Genomic DNA, 19087 nt, shown 5'->3' with positions numbered 1-19087 from the left:
ATCCTTCCATAGGGAATGGGCTCCAAAAAGCCAGTTCATGCACTAGGAATAAATCCTGGTCCCACTGCCTGTGGTCCTACAGACTGCCCAAGCCACATAGCTGTCACTTACTGTCAGTCCCTGGGTCAGTGAACTCCTGCTAGCTTGAGTCAGCTGTTCCTTTGAGTATCCGAGTCATAGTTTGACCCTTTGCTCATATTATCGCTCCTCCCTCTTTCTCTTCAACTGAACTCTGAGAGCTTGGTCCAGTGCTCAGCGAAATTCTTAGCACGTAACAATGCATCAGCAACCTGCAGGAACTTCAAATGGTGATTCTGGAGATAGCCAGATGTGTAGAGTGGGCAGTGTGTTGTTTTCTTGTCGTATGGTTTTAAACTGGGAGGATGGTGTCCCACACGTCTCGAAAGGCCAGGCTTTGGAAGTACTTGCTCATTCTTGTCCAGGCAAACAGGAACCACGAATGCCTTTCTTCAGTTACGTAAGTGGAAGTGAAGGAAAGCGCCATGCTGATCCAGGACTAGTGATTACAGCCTCTGTTGGGGCCCGTTGCAAAGCCCTGGAGTGCCCAATAGACCATAGCCTCCATCCTTGTCTTTTTGCTGTACATTCAAGATTCAAACGCTTAGAATGTAGATAATATGTTATCCAAGAGAAAGACATGGACAGAAAGAGGACATTGGTGTCATAGATGAATTGCCCAACGTGAAGGACTAGCATCTCCAGCGGCTGTATTGGGCCAATAATGGCAGAACAAGAGGTAGGGGACAGATTTTTTTTTTCTGCGAGATGAAAATGATGGAAACTTCACTAAACAAACTCTCAGGACAACCGGGGACATTCAAATAAGGATTGTATGCTAGATCCCATTGCTGAGTTAAGTTCTATTCTGAGATAGAGGAGTGTCATGGTTCTTCTGCAGGGTGTCCTCTCTGAGGAGTTGGATGCTGCAGTGATTAGGGGTTCTGCTGTGGATTCCACAACAGTGGCTCAAATACAACATAAAAATGTAAGCGGAAAGAGGCAACACACTAAAGTGAATGAGACAGAATACAGAGATACTGAAGATGTGGGGGAAATGTCAGTAAAAGTGAAGGCTTGCAAATTCTATTTACTCTTCTTGCTTTTTTTGTATATTTGAAGAAGTTTGTCTTACCGACAAGTTAAGTTTTAATAAAGTTTGAGGGGGCTGATGCTGGGCCCACCTGTGATTTTTCCTCTGTTGGGACCCTCATTCCTGATCAAGGTGTCTCACCCTTTTGATGAGAGTAGCCTGCCTGTCCCCGAAAGGGAACGCTGTGACACTATCAGGCACTTCCCACCAGTCTTCTCTCTGTAACTTAGAGACTCTTCTCTTTGTCCCCTTGTACAGTAATTCCATCAAGCTGGTGAATCTGCTCTCCATATTTATCAGCACATGGCTGACTGCAGCTGGATTCATCCACTTGGTAAGTAGCCTTAAAGACTCTGCCTTCCTGGCTGGCCGGAAGCAAGCCCTTGACGAGTCTGTCGTTTTATTACTTAGTAATCGTTCCTTTGAGGAAGACAAGTTTAGCTGTAGACACACGAAAGAGGAACAAATCATGCAATTTTTCAGAATTCCCTACCCTTTACTTCTCTCCTCAAACTAGTTCCAAATGGTGAGTAATACTCACACCATGGACCTGTATTTTCCAGCTTTACCTGCATTGTTTGACTTGCAGTTTTCATTTTGTATGCAATAACCTAAGCAAACCACCAGATGGCAGTGCTTCCACACCAAACGCCGAGAAAAAGTCTAGCACCAAAGCTCAAAGTATGAAGCACACAGCTCTTTGTAAACAACAAATTCAGATCCCTGGATGTGTCCTTACTTCTCTCTCCAGAATTTTGCATTTGTTTGATTACACGTCAAGTTGTTTCAACTTGCCTATGGTTCTTATTTTATTTATGTATTTTATTATTATTATTATTTTTATGATTCTTTGAATGCTATTACTAAGTCCAACCCTGACACTCTACTCCCTCCCTGGGATGATTTCAAAGAGCATAGTTACTATTAAATACATATTTCACATGCACTTAAACTGTTACACCTGGAAGGAGCCCCATCAGACTACAAAACTTGAAATGAACGACTTGTTTCCATCAGCTGCTAAACCAGATAATTGGGGATTTTATACAATGTTTTAAAAACACATTGACTTATTTTTAATTATGTGCATGCCTGTGTGTCTGTGTAGAGATGTGCAGATGTGTGGGTGTGGTCATGGAGGCAAGAAGAGGACTTTAAGTATTTAAATCTAGGAAGAGCTATGGTTTCAGGTGATTGCAAGCTGCTAGAAGCGAATGCTGGGCTCTGAGCTCCAGTCCTCTGTAAGAGCAATATGTGTTATTAACTAATAAACTACCTTTCCAGTCCCTACCCAACTATTTATACTGGTGACATCCTAATTCTTGCTGAAGCCCAATGCTAAGAGCAGTCTGCACTCCCCCAGATCCTGCTAACACCCACGCCCTGCTCCCTGCTGGGTCCCTGCTACACTCACAGGGCCGGGCCCAGTAGCTGTGCAGACCTCAGGAACTCTGCAGCCCTAGCTGACTTGATTGTTGGCCCTTTCCTGAGACAGTCTGCAGGGCGGTTAGTCTAGAGATTCTGTGGGTGCAGTTCCTCTTATTCCAGAGGAAGGTTCCCAAGCTGGAAGTGCAGAATTGCCAGTGGGCTTCTGCAGAGAAAGGGATTGCAGCCTCAAAAGTGGAGATGATGTTTGCGGATCAGGCAGAAGCTGAGTCAGGTCTGATTTCCTTAGTTAAAATGATGAAAAAAGTGTAGAGCCCTTTGTGGAAGGTCTAGTACATCAGGAATTCCCAGGGGGAGATGCTGAAAGAACCATCTCACATCTGCCTTAAAGGGGATGCTGTAAAGGGGGCAGAGCATCAGAATTTCAGGATGTGAAGTTCCTCCCCATCTCCTCTCCTTGATGCCCCATTCAGAGGACATTGCCTGTTGCTACTTCCTCTTCTGTGATAGCAACTGAGGGTGACTAGCACAGGGTGGCTCGGTCTCACCTGTACTGAGAAGAGAACACTTACGTAAAAAGAGCCCTCTGGAGCTCCCGGCCTTCCTGGTTCCCATATACAGTACATATGGACTTCTGATGGGTTTCTTTCCTCTTCCCAACCTCCTCTTGCTGCAGGTGGAGAATTCAGGGGACCCATGGGAAAATTTCCAAAACAACCAGGCACTGACATACTGGGAATGTGTCTATTTACTCATGGTCACAATGTCTACAGTGGGCTATGGGGATGTTTATGCCAAAACTACGCTTGGACGTCTCTTCATGGTCTTCTTCATCCTCGGGGGACTGGTAAAACAACCCTCTTTCTTATTATGTCCATTTTAATGGAGATTCATATTTGCTACTACCCACTTCTTTAGGCTTTGTGTTCTGCACTGGAAGCAAGTAACTGCCTTTATGCAACCAGGCAAGCTAAATCCAAGCCCCATGGTGACTTCATTGTGTATTTCTATAGTGTTATGTTGGTCCCTTAGGCCCAGGCATATTGTCCTCATTGGGGACAGCCACATAACTAGGAACAAACCTAATTGTCTTAAGAGATAGATGCCATTAATAAATGAGAGTGTCCTTTAGCAGTGGGATTCAGATACGGTTGCTGCTGCTGACTCTGGGAATTGCTGTCCAGACTCTGCAGACAGATGGCGGTTTCAAGAGTTCCCTTCCCAGACTTCCAGCAAGCACTGTGGCTGGCACCTGCCCTAAAGAGCAGGGTCCCCTCATTTAGGAAATGTCACTATAGTAATAACCTGACTATGTTCAAAGCCTACTCCCTTTATCTCCTCAAAACTGACTTCCCTGGTCCCTATGTATTAAGAGGCCACCGCATACGATGGAACTCCAGGGAGTTTCCAGGCAGCATATTGGCGGATGCTGCATTTTGTCTTTCAGAGTAGCTCATAATAAAGTATGATCGCTTTTCTGCAGATGAGGTAAGCGATTAAGATTATAGTCCACAAGCAGTTGTCGCATATGTGCACCACACACACATTTATATGGAGTGATGCATACATTTCTCTCTGTTCTGTATGCATAGGACATATACATTTTGAAAATGTATATAAACGTGTGTGGTGGTGGACATTAACACCATTTCTGCAGGGCCCGAAGAGTAGGAAACCCCATTATCCAGCCACAGGACAGTCTTGGTTGGGCAAAACATGGCAGTTTCGTGTCTCCTTGCTCTCCTCTCCTCTTGTATGATTTCCAGAATTGACCTCTTATGCTTTTTAGTCATTTTAAATGAATATGTTTATTTTTAATCCTCTTTTAGTGCTTAGTGTCTTTAGCCACCCATAAAAGTATTCTGCTTTGTGTGTTATTTGGAAGGGCTTTTCTGACATTATTATATGCATGCATGTGCATGGGTGCCTAGGTTTGTATGCCCGTGAGCGTGCGTGTGTGTGTATGCACCTGTGTGTGTGCGTGCATGTATGCCTGAGTGCTTGTGCATACGTACTTATGTCTGTCCATCCATGCATGTCAGTGTTTGCGTGTGTGTGTGTGTGCAGGCATGTGCTTTCACAAGTCTGCAAGCCTCTTAGCTACTTTCCTTCAGAAAGAAGACATCAACTCATTTACTCTTGTCTCCTTTATTTTTTTTTTTTTTTGACTGTGGTTTGTTGTTTTCTAGTCCTCTGGGCTGACTTCTGTTTGTTCCATCCTATGCATTTCCAGGAACATTCCCCTTTGTCCTGTTACTTTTGTATAGTCTGACACATGAATATGCGCCTTTACAGGTCTAATCCTTTTGTGTTTTCAGATCTTAGTATTCCCCCTTCTGAAAATGTCACCCTTTCTTTGGCCTGTCTTTTTAGTCTCTCTTCTGTCTCCCCTCTTCTCCTTAGGCCATGTTTGCCAGCTACGTCCCTGAAATCATAGAGTTAATAGGAAACCGCAAGAAATACGGGGGCTCGTATAGCGCGGTTAGTGGAAGAAAGTAAGTATGCCAAGAGGTTTCGCGGCCTCCGCGGCGTAGGAGCCTGTCTGCATGCCTTTTCTGTTTGGCTCTTGTTTCTTTGTCTCATGCATGTAGGCAATGTTTGCCCGCTACGTGCCCGAAATTGCTGCTCTCATCCTGAATCGGAATAAATTCGGCGGAACTTTTAACAAACATGGAGGCAGAAAGTAAGTCAGTTGCATCATAGGAGATGTGCTTGATTGACCTGAAGAGCCCTGTGCCTGCGGCATGGGATCATGACCCTCCCCTGCCCTGCCCACTTCTTCAATGAGGGAGGGTGTACATTCTGCACCACCAGGGTTTCAGAGCACAGAAGATGGTTGGACCCTTTTGACATCTAGTGGCCATTTACATTCTCCAAGAGATAACGGTGAATTTATTTAAAGGGGTCCATGTGCAGCCTGAACTGTATTTTCTACCCTCATCATCCTTAATATATACACTAAGCTCTTCTCATGAGCTGGTGACATGATCAAACTCTGGTCCCTCCAACTGAGGTGGCATCATCCCCTGGTAGATTTGGCATGTGCACTAATGTGGGCTAGAACTACAGCATAGGGAAGGCCTGGCCCGTCTGCCCTATGGAATGCCCATGACCACCAGGAAACGTATTCTCTGAAATAGTGATTTCCCCACTTGTGTGTTAAAAGGTCTCACTGCACAGGGGAAATGCCTCCAGGGCAGGGAGTGTTACACTTGTGGTGTCCAGGTGCCACAGGCATGCTGGATTTCCCAGAGAGGAAGCTTTCCTTCTTTGGGAACTATTTCAGTTTGTGCCCAGGTCACTATGTCAGCATCAATATCAGGGCATGCATCCAGTATGGACTAAAAGTTTTATTCTAATGCCGATGCCAGGACCTTATTCTCTTGATCCTCTGCCAGAGGGCCATCTCAACAGAGGGGTGTTGGTGGGAGGATGGGCTGGCTGCAACCGTCTCCAAAAGTCAGCAAGTACGTGCGTTGAAAGCTTTCAGAGAGCCATTCGGCTTTGCTTTTATTTCAGGATATGACTCGATAGAATGGAATGGCACACATCCTGTGCACACCTAGAGGAATGTGCACTGGCCTACATGCCAGACCCTGCCATCCACATCTGTATTAAAGTGTGGAAAACTGCCCCACTTGTGCCCATGCCCTGTCCCACGTCATGGAGCTCTTTTACCTTGTTAATAATTCTTACTTATTGCCACATGATTAGCTTAGTTTGGTGTTTAAGAGAACTACAACGGCCTATAGGAAATACCCCCCCCCACACACACACTTACACATGGCTGCCCCTTCCATCTTGACAGCTGGCCCTGCTGGATGGAGCTCAGGGAGCTTCTCTATGCTTGCTGTCCAACGCATCCTGAGCTCAGGTGTCCAGTCCTCTCTTCAGAAAATGAGGAGGTGGAGAAAGGGCTCATTTCCTTGAACTACCAACAGGACAGCAGTTTGCTCTCATAGACACAAAGGACATTGGGAAAGGAGGCCAGTTGGCATCTTCTCAGGAAGGCGGTGTGTCTCCCCATCTCCCTCCATAGGCTTCTCCCCTTCCTATTATCTTAACAGTCTTGGATGAGGTTAGAACCAAGCTGTCTGGATGTCTGGGCCATTGGTTAGTTCAAAAAGGCCAAATAAGCCCAAAGATTCTCGCTCTGTCATTTATCTTAAACCAAGAGGAAAACAGTTTCCTAATCCGGTGTGCCTTTGAGATATGGACAGGTCTTTGTAATGTAGAAGGCATTCTGAGAGTTCCAGGCCCTCATTATGGCTGTCCCAGCGCACTGGTCTCAGCCAGCATCTCTTTATCCCTGTCCCCAATGAAGTCAATAAAATCAGTGGCTTTGAAACCTAAGTTGAAAGTATTTCTTGACTCTCATTCCAGGTGGGAATATTTTCTTTTCGCCTTCTTCCTCCTCCTCTTCCTCCTTCTCCTCCTCCTTCTCCTCCTCCTCCTCCTCCTCCTCTTTCTCCTTTCTTCTTTCTCTTTCTTTCTTCTAGGGCTGTTGCCTAACAGATTTTGTTGATGGGTGGTCCAAATGAGGTCCCGAGACCAGTACTCAGTGCCCTGCCATGGTCTGATCTGGTGAGGTTTAAGGTCTGGCGTGTTCACACACAACCCCACCTGCTGGGGGCTGCAGATCACAGCGCTCCTGCAGTCGCATTCTGCCTCTGTAATCATTTATCACTGTTTTAGCCTGGTTCCCTCTTCCCTTTTTTCTTGCCCCTTTATGAAATTGTATTGTGCTTTTAATGTTCTCCTTGGGTCTCCAATGTCCCTGGACCCTACAGGATATAGGGTATGTCCTTTCATCAACACCACACCGGGTCTGGTCCCTTTACTTTATGCATTGTTTCCTGGTTCAAAAGCTAATTACCAAGTAGTTTAAAGAAGCCCTTGGTCACTTAGATCTTTCATCAGAAAATATAAGCTTGGGAAAGGAACGGTAATAAAGGGCCATTAGCACCCCTTTGTTTGATGTTGTTTTTCCAGTCAGTTGAACAAGATTGATGAAATGTTATGTTTGGCCAAAATTTGAGTTTTCATTTGGAATTCAGTGTTGAGAGAATGGGCTGTCAGAATCAATAAGTTTCCTTTCGCTTGGGATATGGGCATGTGGTAGTAATTAGCAATATAAGCTCTTTACTTGAGCAACGAAGCATGGATTCTGGCAGCAAACATAATGAGAAACTACAGTTGTTCTATTTCGAACGTCAAAAAGTTTCCAGATAAAATTAAATGCATTTGCGAAAGGAAAGGGCTTAACTTTGTTGAGAGCCGGAGTTTCGACTCTTAAAATAGCAGGCAGCCCTTTGAGTCTTGGTGCACGCAGAAATGCATGTGCTGTCCCCATCCATGCATGTACACATGCCACTCCCAGGACTGAGTTCAGCAATGCCCAGAGAACAGCTTCCGTGTATACAGAGTCAAGAGCTCTTTCGGTGTGTCCATATTTTATGCAGAAGTAACCACTCATAACAACACATTAGCTTGCCAGACAACTGAAGGTAACGTATGACTCTAAACTGCAGAGACACAAAAGTCTGAAATTCAAAGATTGTTCAGAATAAAATTGTAAGTGTCTTGATTTGAGTAATTCTATTAAGTAAGAACATTATTTATTTAAGTAACAAATAAGTAAGATGGAGAAACTTAGGGCTTGGAGGGTAAAATAGCTACATGTGGGATATTGTAGAATATGGAGGGTTCTTGGTGCTTCCTTGTAAGTTTTAATCAATGTGTCTGGCAAAATTTCCTCCCCATCCACATGGAATCAAGGGCCTGGCAAAGCCTTTTCCTGAGCCACCCCACTCACCCATCTTAGCACTAGGTCTGGATACCTATAACTGTGCCAGCAGCCATGTAGCTTACTCAGGATTGTTAAGAGTAGAGACTTGAGTGTTAACCACTGAAGGGTTCAAACAGTTAGCAAGAAAATTGGAAATATTAGAGACAATTAGCTTCTTGGATCGAGATTCTAAATCTTACTTGGTATAGTGGCCCTCCTACAGCCTAGCCTGCCTCCACAGGGCCTTTGCCTCATCTGCCTTCCCTTCATGTACAATGAGAGGAGCTCAGAGGCGATGGAGGCCTGGGGGACCCTGAGACTCCCATGGCCTTGGGGGCCTTGGTTTACTGTCTGTTTTCTCCCACAGCTCTTGCAGTTTTCCCCCAGAGGTTTCCTCTCTGAGTGTAATTCATTCTACTCCTGGTTAGTTTATGAGAACTGACAAGATCATGGTCCAAGGTCATATGGCCAAGGGCCATGGAAAATAATTGGCCACAGAGAGGAATCTATCAGCCGTAACCCCTGGATAGAGACAGCACAGCTGGGGAGCCATCTAAGCCTTGTATTTCCCATGACGTGGCTTTAGTGGCCCCAAATTGAGGCAGTCCTGGCCCAAGTGTTTGGGAGAGAGAGGACAGGACAGGTTTAGAAGGCTCCACAGATTTTTGGTAGCCAAACGTAGAGAGAACATGTAAAGAGAAAAAGATGAGGGTAAACAAAAGGAGAGCAGGAAACCAAAGGTTAGCATGGAAGAAAAACCCTAAATGGTGACATCCCCATTCTAGAGTGGGGCATGGTTAGTACAGTCAAACCCATACCTTGCTCCATTGCAAGAAGGCCATGTATAGAGTATCAGTGCTACATGTTTCATTGGGCAAATTTTGACATCAGTACGTTGGACCATTTTGAGGTCTTGTGACCTCACTCATGGTTTCCAGGAGAGAACAGTGAATTTATTTAAAAAGACCAAGTGCACCTGGGACCGTATTTTCTACCCTCATCTGGACCCAATGCTCCAAGGATGCAGAGAATAACTGTATCTCCTTCTCAGTCTCCAACTCGCCTGTCACTGCTGTCTGCCCAGGAGGCTCAGGGCTGCATGCATCTTCTGGTTTCTTATGATCGGGTCCTAGTTTAGCTATGTCCAGGCTCTTCTCCCTAAGGTGCTTTCCCCTTCCTGAGACCCTGCTCTGTGTTTCCGTCTGCCTCTGCACTATTTGGATCAACACGGGCTCCCTTTCTACATTCTCCCTACCTCCAGGTTTTACCCACAGTGGTTCCAGGTCATACTTTAGCGAACCAAGCACTAAAAGTCCAGAATGTGGTTCTTTATTTAGAAAGATTCACTAGTTTACCCCCTCTGTGGTCTACCCTTGCCCGAAAGAGAGTCACCACGTGTCATACCTTGCGATTTTTGTTTCAGATGTGTTTATTGAGTGCCTGCTCTCTGAGCCTGGCATCCCGGACAGACACATTCCAGCACACCCATTAAACCCTCCAGCGGCACCACAGCCCTGACACTCTCTCTCAAGCTCCATGCTATCTTGCCACCTTAATGGTTGGATGATAGTTCAGCCTGAAAACTTTTTAAAACCTGCCTCAGTTCCCAGAGAATCTTCCAACAGTGTTATGGCTGCTCTCAGGCCTGGCCTCCAGTGTGCAGGAGTGGGGTTTGGATTGATTCATGTGGTGTTAAGATGGCATGATGCCACAGGCCTGCTTTCCTTTCCTGTTTACTTGGATCTCGGGTGAAGCTCACTCTCGCTTCTCCCAGGGCTGCGAGGGGCGGGCTGCTCTCAGGAGGGATGTTTCCTATAAGATGTCATTTACTATTTCTCTGTCTCAGACATCGCTCAGCTTGAAATGGGACTGAAGTCTTGTATTTTACACAATCTTTGATCCCTTGTCAAGAAAGCCATTGAGCACTCTCCTCTCGTAGCCCACGTGACTCCCCAGCAATATCTTAGGATTCCTGGATTTTAAAAACCATAAATTAGCAAATCATCAACATATCACCGGGAAGGTTCATCTGGTAGCGATTCTAGTCAGAAGGAAACATGGGCCCTAATAACTGATTTTCATGAAGATACAAAGAATTGCAGACAGACAGATACAGTAAATAGGAAGACAAATAGATAATTCAAGTTGACAGCCCATCTTGAACTGATTAAGCATTCTGCTTTGATTAGCATTAAACTTTCTGGGGAATGGGGGGAAAAGAAAAAGAAATGAGATTGCCCTTATACTTGGGGAAAATGACCCCTGGTGACTTCTGAAACTGGGTACCGAGAGGCAGATCCAATGCATTTGTCGTTAGATGGCTCACATGATGTAGTGTGCCAGGAAGTCCTTCCAATGGCAGGGGTCTTGGTGGGTGTGGATGTGACGCTTCTTCCTTGGCATCTGCTTTGGATTCCTCTAAGCCACATCTTCAGTCCCTTTCAAACTTGCATGTCTCCTGAGAAGAGACTTGACTGCATAGTCAGTCAATCTCCTGGTAATGCTGATGGGATGAAGGCTCCCCCTGCCCCCTTCCCTGCTGTCTTTCTTCCCTTCAGCACACTTAGCAGAATGTTCCACCCATTGTTCTCAAACAAGAATAGAAATGTAGGTGGGAGATGAACTGAGTACCAGGGGAAAAAAAAAAAAGAAGAAAGAAAGGGGGGAAAAAAAGCCATATTCAAGCCTAGACTTTTGCTTTCAAATATTCTTGCTTCCATTTACAAAGGAGTCCTGATTATGACTTTTCTAATTATAATCCCCAAAGATTCTTTCTGCTCAGCATCATGTTTGATGGAATGAGTCCTTGCTGGGTAGATTGAGAATCCCAGGAGCAAATGTAAGCATCTGAGACTAAGTTGCACCCTATTTTCTGTCTTCCTGTCATGCCAGTCATTCTGATAGAAGTCTTTCCAGAGCTGTGGCGGGCAGTTCCTCATAGATTTGGGGTGCATTCCACCACTGCTGTCACTATGCCCTGAAAGTAAAACAACAAACTTTCTAACTGGCCGAGCCCAGTGTCTCTTTGTATTAAAATATTATAGAACCCAGTGCAGCGTGAAAGCTGTGGAAATCTGATTCTGTTGCTGTCAAGATTGAGGCAGTACTGATATTGCATGGCAATGGCTTGCTCCCGCCCCCACAACCGTGGAGACCTGCTTTGAATGTGGGTTCTCAGTAAAAGTCATCCTCTCTCCCTCCTCTGTGCCATTTCAGTGAGGACAAGTGGAGGCAGAGCAGAGACACATGTATACCATTCTAAGGGCTATGATGCTTGTCACTGATGCCAAAGGGTCATGCCAGCTTGCATATCAAACAGACTTAGGAAAACACCCATTCCAACACACTGGCTAAACAATTATTAAAATGCTGCTCGAGCCAGGAACTGTGCTGGGCTCTGTGGTGAGCAGAATGAGGGAGAGAATGTGATTGCTATTCTCCTGGACAGTGTGTGAGACTTTGTACAGTCAGAACTACCCAAGGAACCAGCTGAATGGGAGCTTGATTGTGCAGGGACATCATCCCTTTGAGATGCTCTTTTGGTAGGAATTTTGTACAATAAAATCATGAAGGTGTGAAATAATCACAAATGCATGAGCCCGTTACAGAGAGTTTTCCTAAAGCATGTGATAACTCAGATTGTTGAATGTACTCACTGGGGCTGTTTAGGGCAGAGGTAACAGCAGAAAACCAGTGTGCCTAAAATCTTACAGACCTACAAGGGGCCCTGGAAAAGGGGGTTGCCGAGAGATTTGGGACAGGGGACCTGGAACTGGGAAGTCTGCTTCTTCCTAAGAAGTATAAGTATTCTGCTCGGACGTATCATGCCTCGGCAGTCTTTAGAGTCTGTGGTTCCTCCCAAGTTTTCCAGGAGTCGTGGATACTATCATTCGATGAGGCGGATGCCAGCACAGATGCTCACCAACTTCAGATGGTGTTGCATCCTGATACACCCATGATAAGTGGAAAATAGCCTGGATAGAAATGCATGCAGTATGTGCACCTACTGAGCATACTAGCTTAGACCTGTCTACCTCAAGGCACCTCATCAGCCTGCAGTTGGGCAAGACCACCTACCACAGCTCCTTTGTTTAAGTGTGAGAAAACCCATGTGACTTGTTTACTGCCCAACTGAAATTGAGCAGGCTGGTTGTCCAGGTAGCCTTTGGCCCCAGTCATGTGGAAAAATTCCAACTGGAACCAGCTCATTTTGGGGACTGTTAGTATGTGTGTTGAGAATGGCTGGTTGAGGCTGCACTTTTGGGTGTAGTGGGAGATAAGGGGAGCATGTGTCAAGTTAATTATCACGGTGACAAAGTCAATCCCGGCCTGCAGCATGTGATGACAGAATAGGATGCATGATTTCCCAAGAGTTTTAGGGAGAGAGATGGGGGCACACCTTGCATATCAAAACCCTTTGCAAAGAAAAACATATACACTGTTTATGTGTTTGGATCCACTCTCTCTCTACATTCCCAAAGGGTAAGGCTAGCTTCTCTCTGGATCAGTCTTCTCCCCTCTTGTCTGTGTTTGTCCAGGTGCAGCAGCAGGTAGAGGCAGGTAAATCTTCTTTGAGGTAAAGGGGGAAAAGGCATTCAGGACAGGAAGCCATCTGAGATGGAGGAAGGCAGGTCAAAGGCAACCTGCGTTATTTAAAATGGCAAAGGGTCGCTGAGTCCAAGGTGAATGAGTGCAGAGAGCTGATAAGGTGTAATTTGTGAGAGCCTCACACTTGTGCAGTGACTTGATAAAGCTGCCTGGGGCTGGAGACGATGGCTCAGTTGGTAGCATGTTTGCGATGCAAGCATAAAGTCCTGAGTTGGATCCCTAGAACCTATATTTTAAAATTCAGACAAAGGACTCCCAGAGCTGGGGAGTCAGAGATGGGTGGATCCTAGGAATTCACTAGCCATCTGGCCTAACCAAACCCTGAGCTCCAAGTTCAGTGAAAGAGAGACCTGTCTCAGGAACTAAGAGGGAGTGATTGAGGAAGACACTTGATGCTAGTCTCTGACTTCCAAGTGCATGGGCACCCACATGAACATATGCACACAAACTCTCCTCTCTGAAAGGAATTAAAGGAGAAAAGAAACAGCAAAGTGGTGGTGATGTGATAATACTTGAACAGTGGATACTTGTGAAAATTAAACGAGAGTTTCAACACAGGTCAAAGCATCTGTCCCTTGGGGTTCTCTGACTGTAAGCAGCAGAAATGAAGTTTTGCTGACTAGGTAATTTTTTAACCATTGGAGTACCCGAGTACCTTATAAAATCCAGGGAAAACTGAAGGGCAACCTCCCAGGAAGGACAGAAAGCAGCCAGAGATGGGGCTGTGTCATCCAGAAAGCAGAAATGCATGGGTATTTATCACTGGATTTTGCCATCAGCATGGTTCATTCAACTCTTAAGGTTAACTTGAGAAGCAATTAGACTCCCTTGGTTGTGGAAACTTGATTAGAGATAAAAAAAAAAGCAGCTGTGATTAAAAGTGAGCTGTTGCTGATGGAAGGAATGGTATATGTTTGCTAGGTAGAACCAGCCTATGCTGAGGTTCTCCGGATCTATCAAGTCTTGAGCTGATACTCCATGCAGGGTGGCAGAGGTGTTGTCATTCTTCCTATCATCTGACTCTGGTCTGGTGACTGTCTGATTATGCAGATCTCATTATGGTTTGTAATGGTGGACCCTCTAGGCTGGCTTAGCTCTCAGTTATAAACAACAAAATGCATCAGTTTTGTGTGGAACGTCCTGGGAAGTGGTTCCCAGTCTCCTCTGCTGGGTCATCCAATGCTCTGCTCCCTGACCTTGGGGCTCTGATTCAGGAAAGTGCCTTTGCTGGCTGTTCAGATCTGTTTGCTCCACTGTCTGCTCCATTTAGAGAAACAGCAAAGCAGACTGCCTTTTCGGTAATACTCCTGTTGACAGCTGCATAAGACAGTTGCTCTCTTTTCTTTCTCACCAGGAGGCAGATCACATTTCCTTCCTTTCTCATTAGCAAAGTAGTAGATGTGGCCAAGAGTAGAACATTTTAGCTTAAGTCTCCTTGGGATATTCACCCCCTTTCCTCTTTTTTTTTTTCTTCCTTTTCTCCTCCCTTTCTTTCAACAGGAAATGGTTATGGTCAGGCTTAGGGATTGTTGGCTTGATAAATACTGTGTTGTTTTCTTTTCAATTTTTGCCCTCTTACCCACCTGGAAGAAGATTTCAGCCTTCTGGAATGTCTGAATTGGACAGCCATTTTTACATTTTGCTGTTTAGTGTTGACTGTGTTTGCTTTAGCCTAATGTCCGAGTCAAGCATACTTTTTCCAACAAATAGATCTTGAAAACAAATGGAAGCTAAAGTAGATCCTGGGGTAGGATGGGAAGATAAAGACCACAGACTGCAGTCAGTTGGCTTTGATGGTTGGTGACAAGCTTTCCCCATAGTGAAGACAGTCACTTGGGAACAGTTTATCAGTAAAGGAAAAAGAAAAAAAAGGTGGAGATGGATTTACTTCATGTTTAAAATGGGGTCATGCGGAGAAAGAGAGAGTTAAAGTGAAGGCACCGCTCAAATCAGGGCCAGTTGCCTAAGCAGCCAAAAGACATGGCTGGATGACATAGCAGATTAAGTCCAGTTTGCATGAGAGCCATGAAGATAGACACCCTGAAAAGTTCAAGTTCAACCCAGAAGGACAAACAGAATCCTTGGGTACTGACCACTGTGTGGCTGCTTGCTGGGTCTCCAACTGCCCTGTTTCTTGTGTGATAAAATGCTACCCATTCTCCTTGCCAGGCTCTACTTAAAATCCAATCACCTCACGTCAGGGGCTACTAATGGTGGGAGGTGCTGGGGAGAGGTGGGACGAGCAAGGCATGATTAGAAGGCTCAGCACAAAGACAGAGGAGAGTCTAGCATATGTATTTGATATAAATATTATAGTTTCACAGAGACATCTAGATCAATACATGCCACCTTTCATCTGCCTCTTTGACAAAGTGAGTGCAATGTATTCAGAAAAAGCTGTATAGGATTTTCAATTTACTCTGTATGATTTATTGTGACAGGATAGCTATGGGTTTTTTAAGTTCTTTATACTTGTTCCAGTAAAAATGGATATAGTATCTTTAAAAATAAACAGCCCAGAGCCATGTATTTTACACTATCTTCCTGGTGCGAGGCCCTGCTAAGGGGAGCTCTAAGACCTCCCCGACCTTGGAAGACCTGATTGTGGTCAGATTTGCATCAGTCTTTGCTCTTCAGCTTTTGGGAGGCTGGGGGAGGTGGAGAGAGTAAACAGGGAAATCAACCAGGAAGCAATTGCAGCCGTCTAGACAAGATAAAATGACAAGAACGAGAGAATAGACAGGAAGCTAGTACCCTCCCTTTCCATAGGGACTCATGAGGGTCTGGTGGGGGAGACCGAGGCAGCCTCCTCTTTTATAGTGACTGGCTCCAGGTCACACAGGCCTGCTCCCCAGTCTCTTGGTCCCCAGCCAAGGACTGCTCCACAACATTTGATGCTGCTTCTTCTTAGAAGGCGTCAAATAGAGGGGGGGTATTCTGCCTTTGTTGGATACTCACCTTGCACAAATGACTGAACCTGATTCCTTATTAAATGATCGTGGGCAGTAGACTAAGCATGCACTATAGGCCTAAGCTATACCTGGAAATGTGAATGGGGGTCTATTGCCAACACCCTGTCATAGCGAGATATAGAATGTTTCAAATACTACTTGGTAAATGTGGAAAGTATGCAGATTTTTGTTCCCATGGAATTGAACTTACTCAGTTACTCTCTGGTGCCTCATCATGCAAACCTTGAAAAACTCTGTCCTCCTCTTAAACCTCCTGCCATAAGACCACTCTAAAACACAGGCATGGAATTGACTTCTGAAACAGCTTGGCACTCACTCAGAAACAGTTGCCTTCCTGTCCCACCATAACGACAGAAGTAGAGTGACTGGGAAGAACATCTGTAACCATATTCTTGAGGTGGAGGTGCCTGGTGGTAGGAGGAGTACAGTCATAAATATTTGGAGATGATGACCCTATAGCATAAATGAGTAGTAATATCCCAGTTACCCTTGAGAGAGTTCACTGTAGTCATACAGTGGTCTTTTATTATAACATCATGCTCAACCTCAAGATGCCTTAGCTGTTCCACATCCTGCCTATGCTACCCATCCCTAATTAACCCACTGCTTGGAGCCCTTACTCGGCATCACTACTGGAAAAATTACTTCCTTCCACCAAGTTCCATTTGGCACCAGTGTGTTAATAGTTAAGATAGTTCCTTATATTTCCTTGTCCATCTGAGATGGGTCTTCCGTCTAAGCTTATGTTAGCTTCGGCTTATGTTCCCTTTGTCTCAGAAGTTATCTGTTTATCAAACTTCATCAACCTTTGTCCCACCCCCAATCTCATCAGATTAGAATAGAAATGGTCACTCATTTAGGTCTGTTGTCTGTCTTTCACAGCCTAAGTGGCCAGGCCACATAGAATCCAGGCGTGAAGATTGGCATTGGGCTCAAAGAGTCTATATCAGGAGCCACAGATAAGAGTGGCTTTAGATACCTCCCAGTGTGGCCTACTTAAATAGCTCTGCTGTAAATGGGCCATGTCTTTGTTATCCTTCAGGTTCCTGGGTTGGTGAGAGAGTCCTCAGCTTCACAGGAGAGCAAGCTCTGGTACAGATATTTACATTAATTCTGCAGCCCCTTGGCTAGTCAGACTGTATGAGTAAAGTTGAAGCTTGGTTTAGAGCCTATGAACAATGCTGTTAGTGATTTCTGTGTTATTTAGTTTTTGTTTCTTTGACCCCTCTGGGTCAACTGATCAGGTGTAGACTAGTCTAGAGATGCTGAGAAACTGTGATATGTTAAATTCATTTCTGTCCACCCTGTTACCATGACATCTGCCTGTCTTGAGGGAGCAGAAGTTGAGAGGTACAAATCTTCACCCATTAGCTTCATCTCTGTGAGCCCTGGAGTCTCCCACCTGGACTACATCCTGGGTCAGTTCCTTTTACTTCCTGTGGACATCAGAGATGCATCTCAAAGGAACAGCTTTAGAGGGGCTGTCTAAAGAGATGCTGGTGGTAAGAACATGAAGTTGAGGATTAGATGGAATTATATGGACCACATACTACTATGTACTGATGTAAAGATATCTCCCAGTTCCTACCATTTTAAATCCTGACACTGCTCCTTGAAGGGGCACATCCTTGTATCATCTCTCTCAATAAATCTTGGAGACCACCTTATGAATCAAGTGCTCTTTACAGTGCCTGTAACACTCTGAATGGTTGCTCCTCAAATGAAACCTGGTGAGAGCCATCTGAGACTATTTAATTAACTTGTGTCTGACATCACAGTATGAATCTCACCCAACAGGTCTGTGGGTGTTGTGGAAGCCAGCAGAGATCATTTTGGACAGGGATCTTTTGACCTTTGTCAGACATGCCCCATGAATATTCACTCCCTCCAAGGACCCAGTACTCTGCTCTCAATTATAAAATATTTCCAATCATATTTTGAATAGATAGGAGAAGAAATATTGTGGATTTTTTTTTCTTTCTGAAACAATATCCTCCCTAAAACTACTGCTGGAGGGATTTCCAAGTGCTTTCCCCTCTGCCTTCCTTTTCTCGTGCTCCTGTAGGGCATCGGAGGCTTTCTCAAACATGGGACACCAAAGCTCATCTTCCAGTGCTGACACAGGGCTGGAGAGGCAGCACCTCGCCATCCATCAATTCTGATGACATTCAAATATTTTCAATATGTGGGCTCCCTGATAACTTCCATTGTATGGAAAACAAAATGGAGGGAAATGATTATTGGCACAAAAGGGGGAGGCTGTAAATCTTCAAATCAGATACAGGGCAGATTGGAACAATATGGCTTCTTCAAGGTTGCCATGATAATGTACCTAATAACTCTCCCTGGGCAAAAAGGCAATCTGCTTTCAATCAATCTCCTTCCCCCTGACAACCCTCCCCCCTTTTTTTCTGAGCAAAAATACCAATTACGTTGAAGGAAGATTTTTTTTCTTCCTTTTTTGATAAGGCCTGTTCTCCACCCCAGAAATCATGGTGCAGCTAAAAGATATATATTTTCAATTGTCTAGCATGATATTGGACAGCAGCACCAAATGAAAAAAAAACGTCGATCTTTCCCCCCCACTTCCTCTCTCCTGCCAGCATTTGTCTACTTCTTAAGAGAAGTGAAAGCTAATTAAAGGCTTAAGGGATAATATTGATTGCATTGGAATATATTTTATATGTACCCGCCACACTTTCAAATAATAAAGCCCTGACTTTTTCTAAGGCTGAATAAATCAGCTGTCTGAACTTTCATTTGAGCGTGATGTGTTGGGGTGGGAAAGTACTCATCTCCCCACTTCTACTGGCACATATCTCTCCTAGCATGAGTGATTTCAGAGCAGCAATGGTGGGGCTGTCAGATGTTCACTCCATTCTTTGTGTTCAGAACAGGAAGGCTGAATGCTCAGCTGTCTCAAGCCACCATTCATTTGAGTCTGGCTGTGAATCATAACCAGGGATATGCCAGTGTAGAACTCTGAAATTTGCACTATCTGATGCAGAGGCTGGCAGGGTGGGACTTACTTCTCAGCTTCTCGTATGGACTGGAGTAAGTAGCTTGTCGGAGATATCCTTTCCTTGGCATCAAAACAGGTTACTGGGGTTCTTTTTACATTTTATTTATTTATTTATTATGCCTACAGTGTTCTGTCCGCATGTACACCTGCAGGCCAGAAGAAGGTGCCAGATCTCATGACAGATGGTTGTGAGCCACCAT

The 19087-nt window shown here is 44.9% G+C and overlaps 1 protein-coding gene across 16 annotated transcripts in view; it reads left to right on the top strand.

Annotated features, from left to right (window-relative positions):
- The window catches only part of Kcnma1 (potassium calcium-activated channel subfamily M alpha 1), a 738489-nt gene that overhangs the window by 503476 nt on the left and 215926 nt on the right, over positions 1-19087 (top strand). For all 16 annotated transcript variants that reach the window (XM_026789548.1, XM_026789554.1, XM_005367704.3 and 13 more), the window contains exons 7-9: positions 1370-1445; positions 3174-3344; positions 4901-4992. In XM_026789548.1, coding sequence (XP_026645349.1) covers positions 1370-1445; positions 3174-3344; positions 4901-4992 — 339 coding nt within the window. The remainder of the gene's footprint in view (positions 1-1369; positions 1446-3173; positions 3345-4900; positions 4993-19087) is intronic.

The sequence above is a fragment of the Microtus ochrogaster genome, unplaced genomic scaffold (assembly GCF_000317375.1).
Source record: "Microtus ochrogaster isolate Prairie Vole_2 unplaced genomic scaffold, MicOch1.0 UNK21, whole genome shotgun sequence".
NCBI lineage: Eukaryota > Metazoa > Chordata > Mammalia > Rodentia > Cricetidae > Microtus > Microtus ochrogaster.
This window is presented reverse-complemented; position numbering and strand designations above follow the sequence as displayed.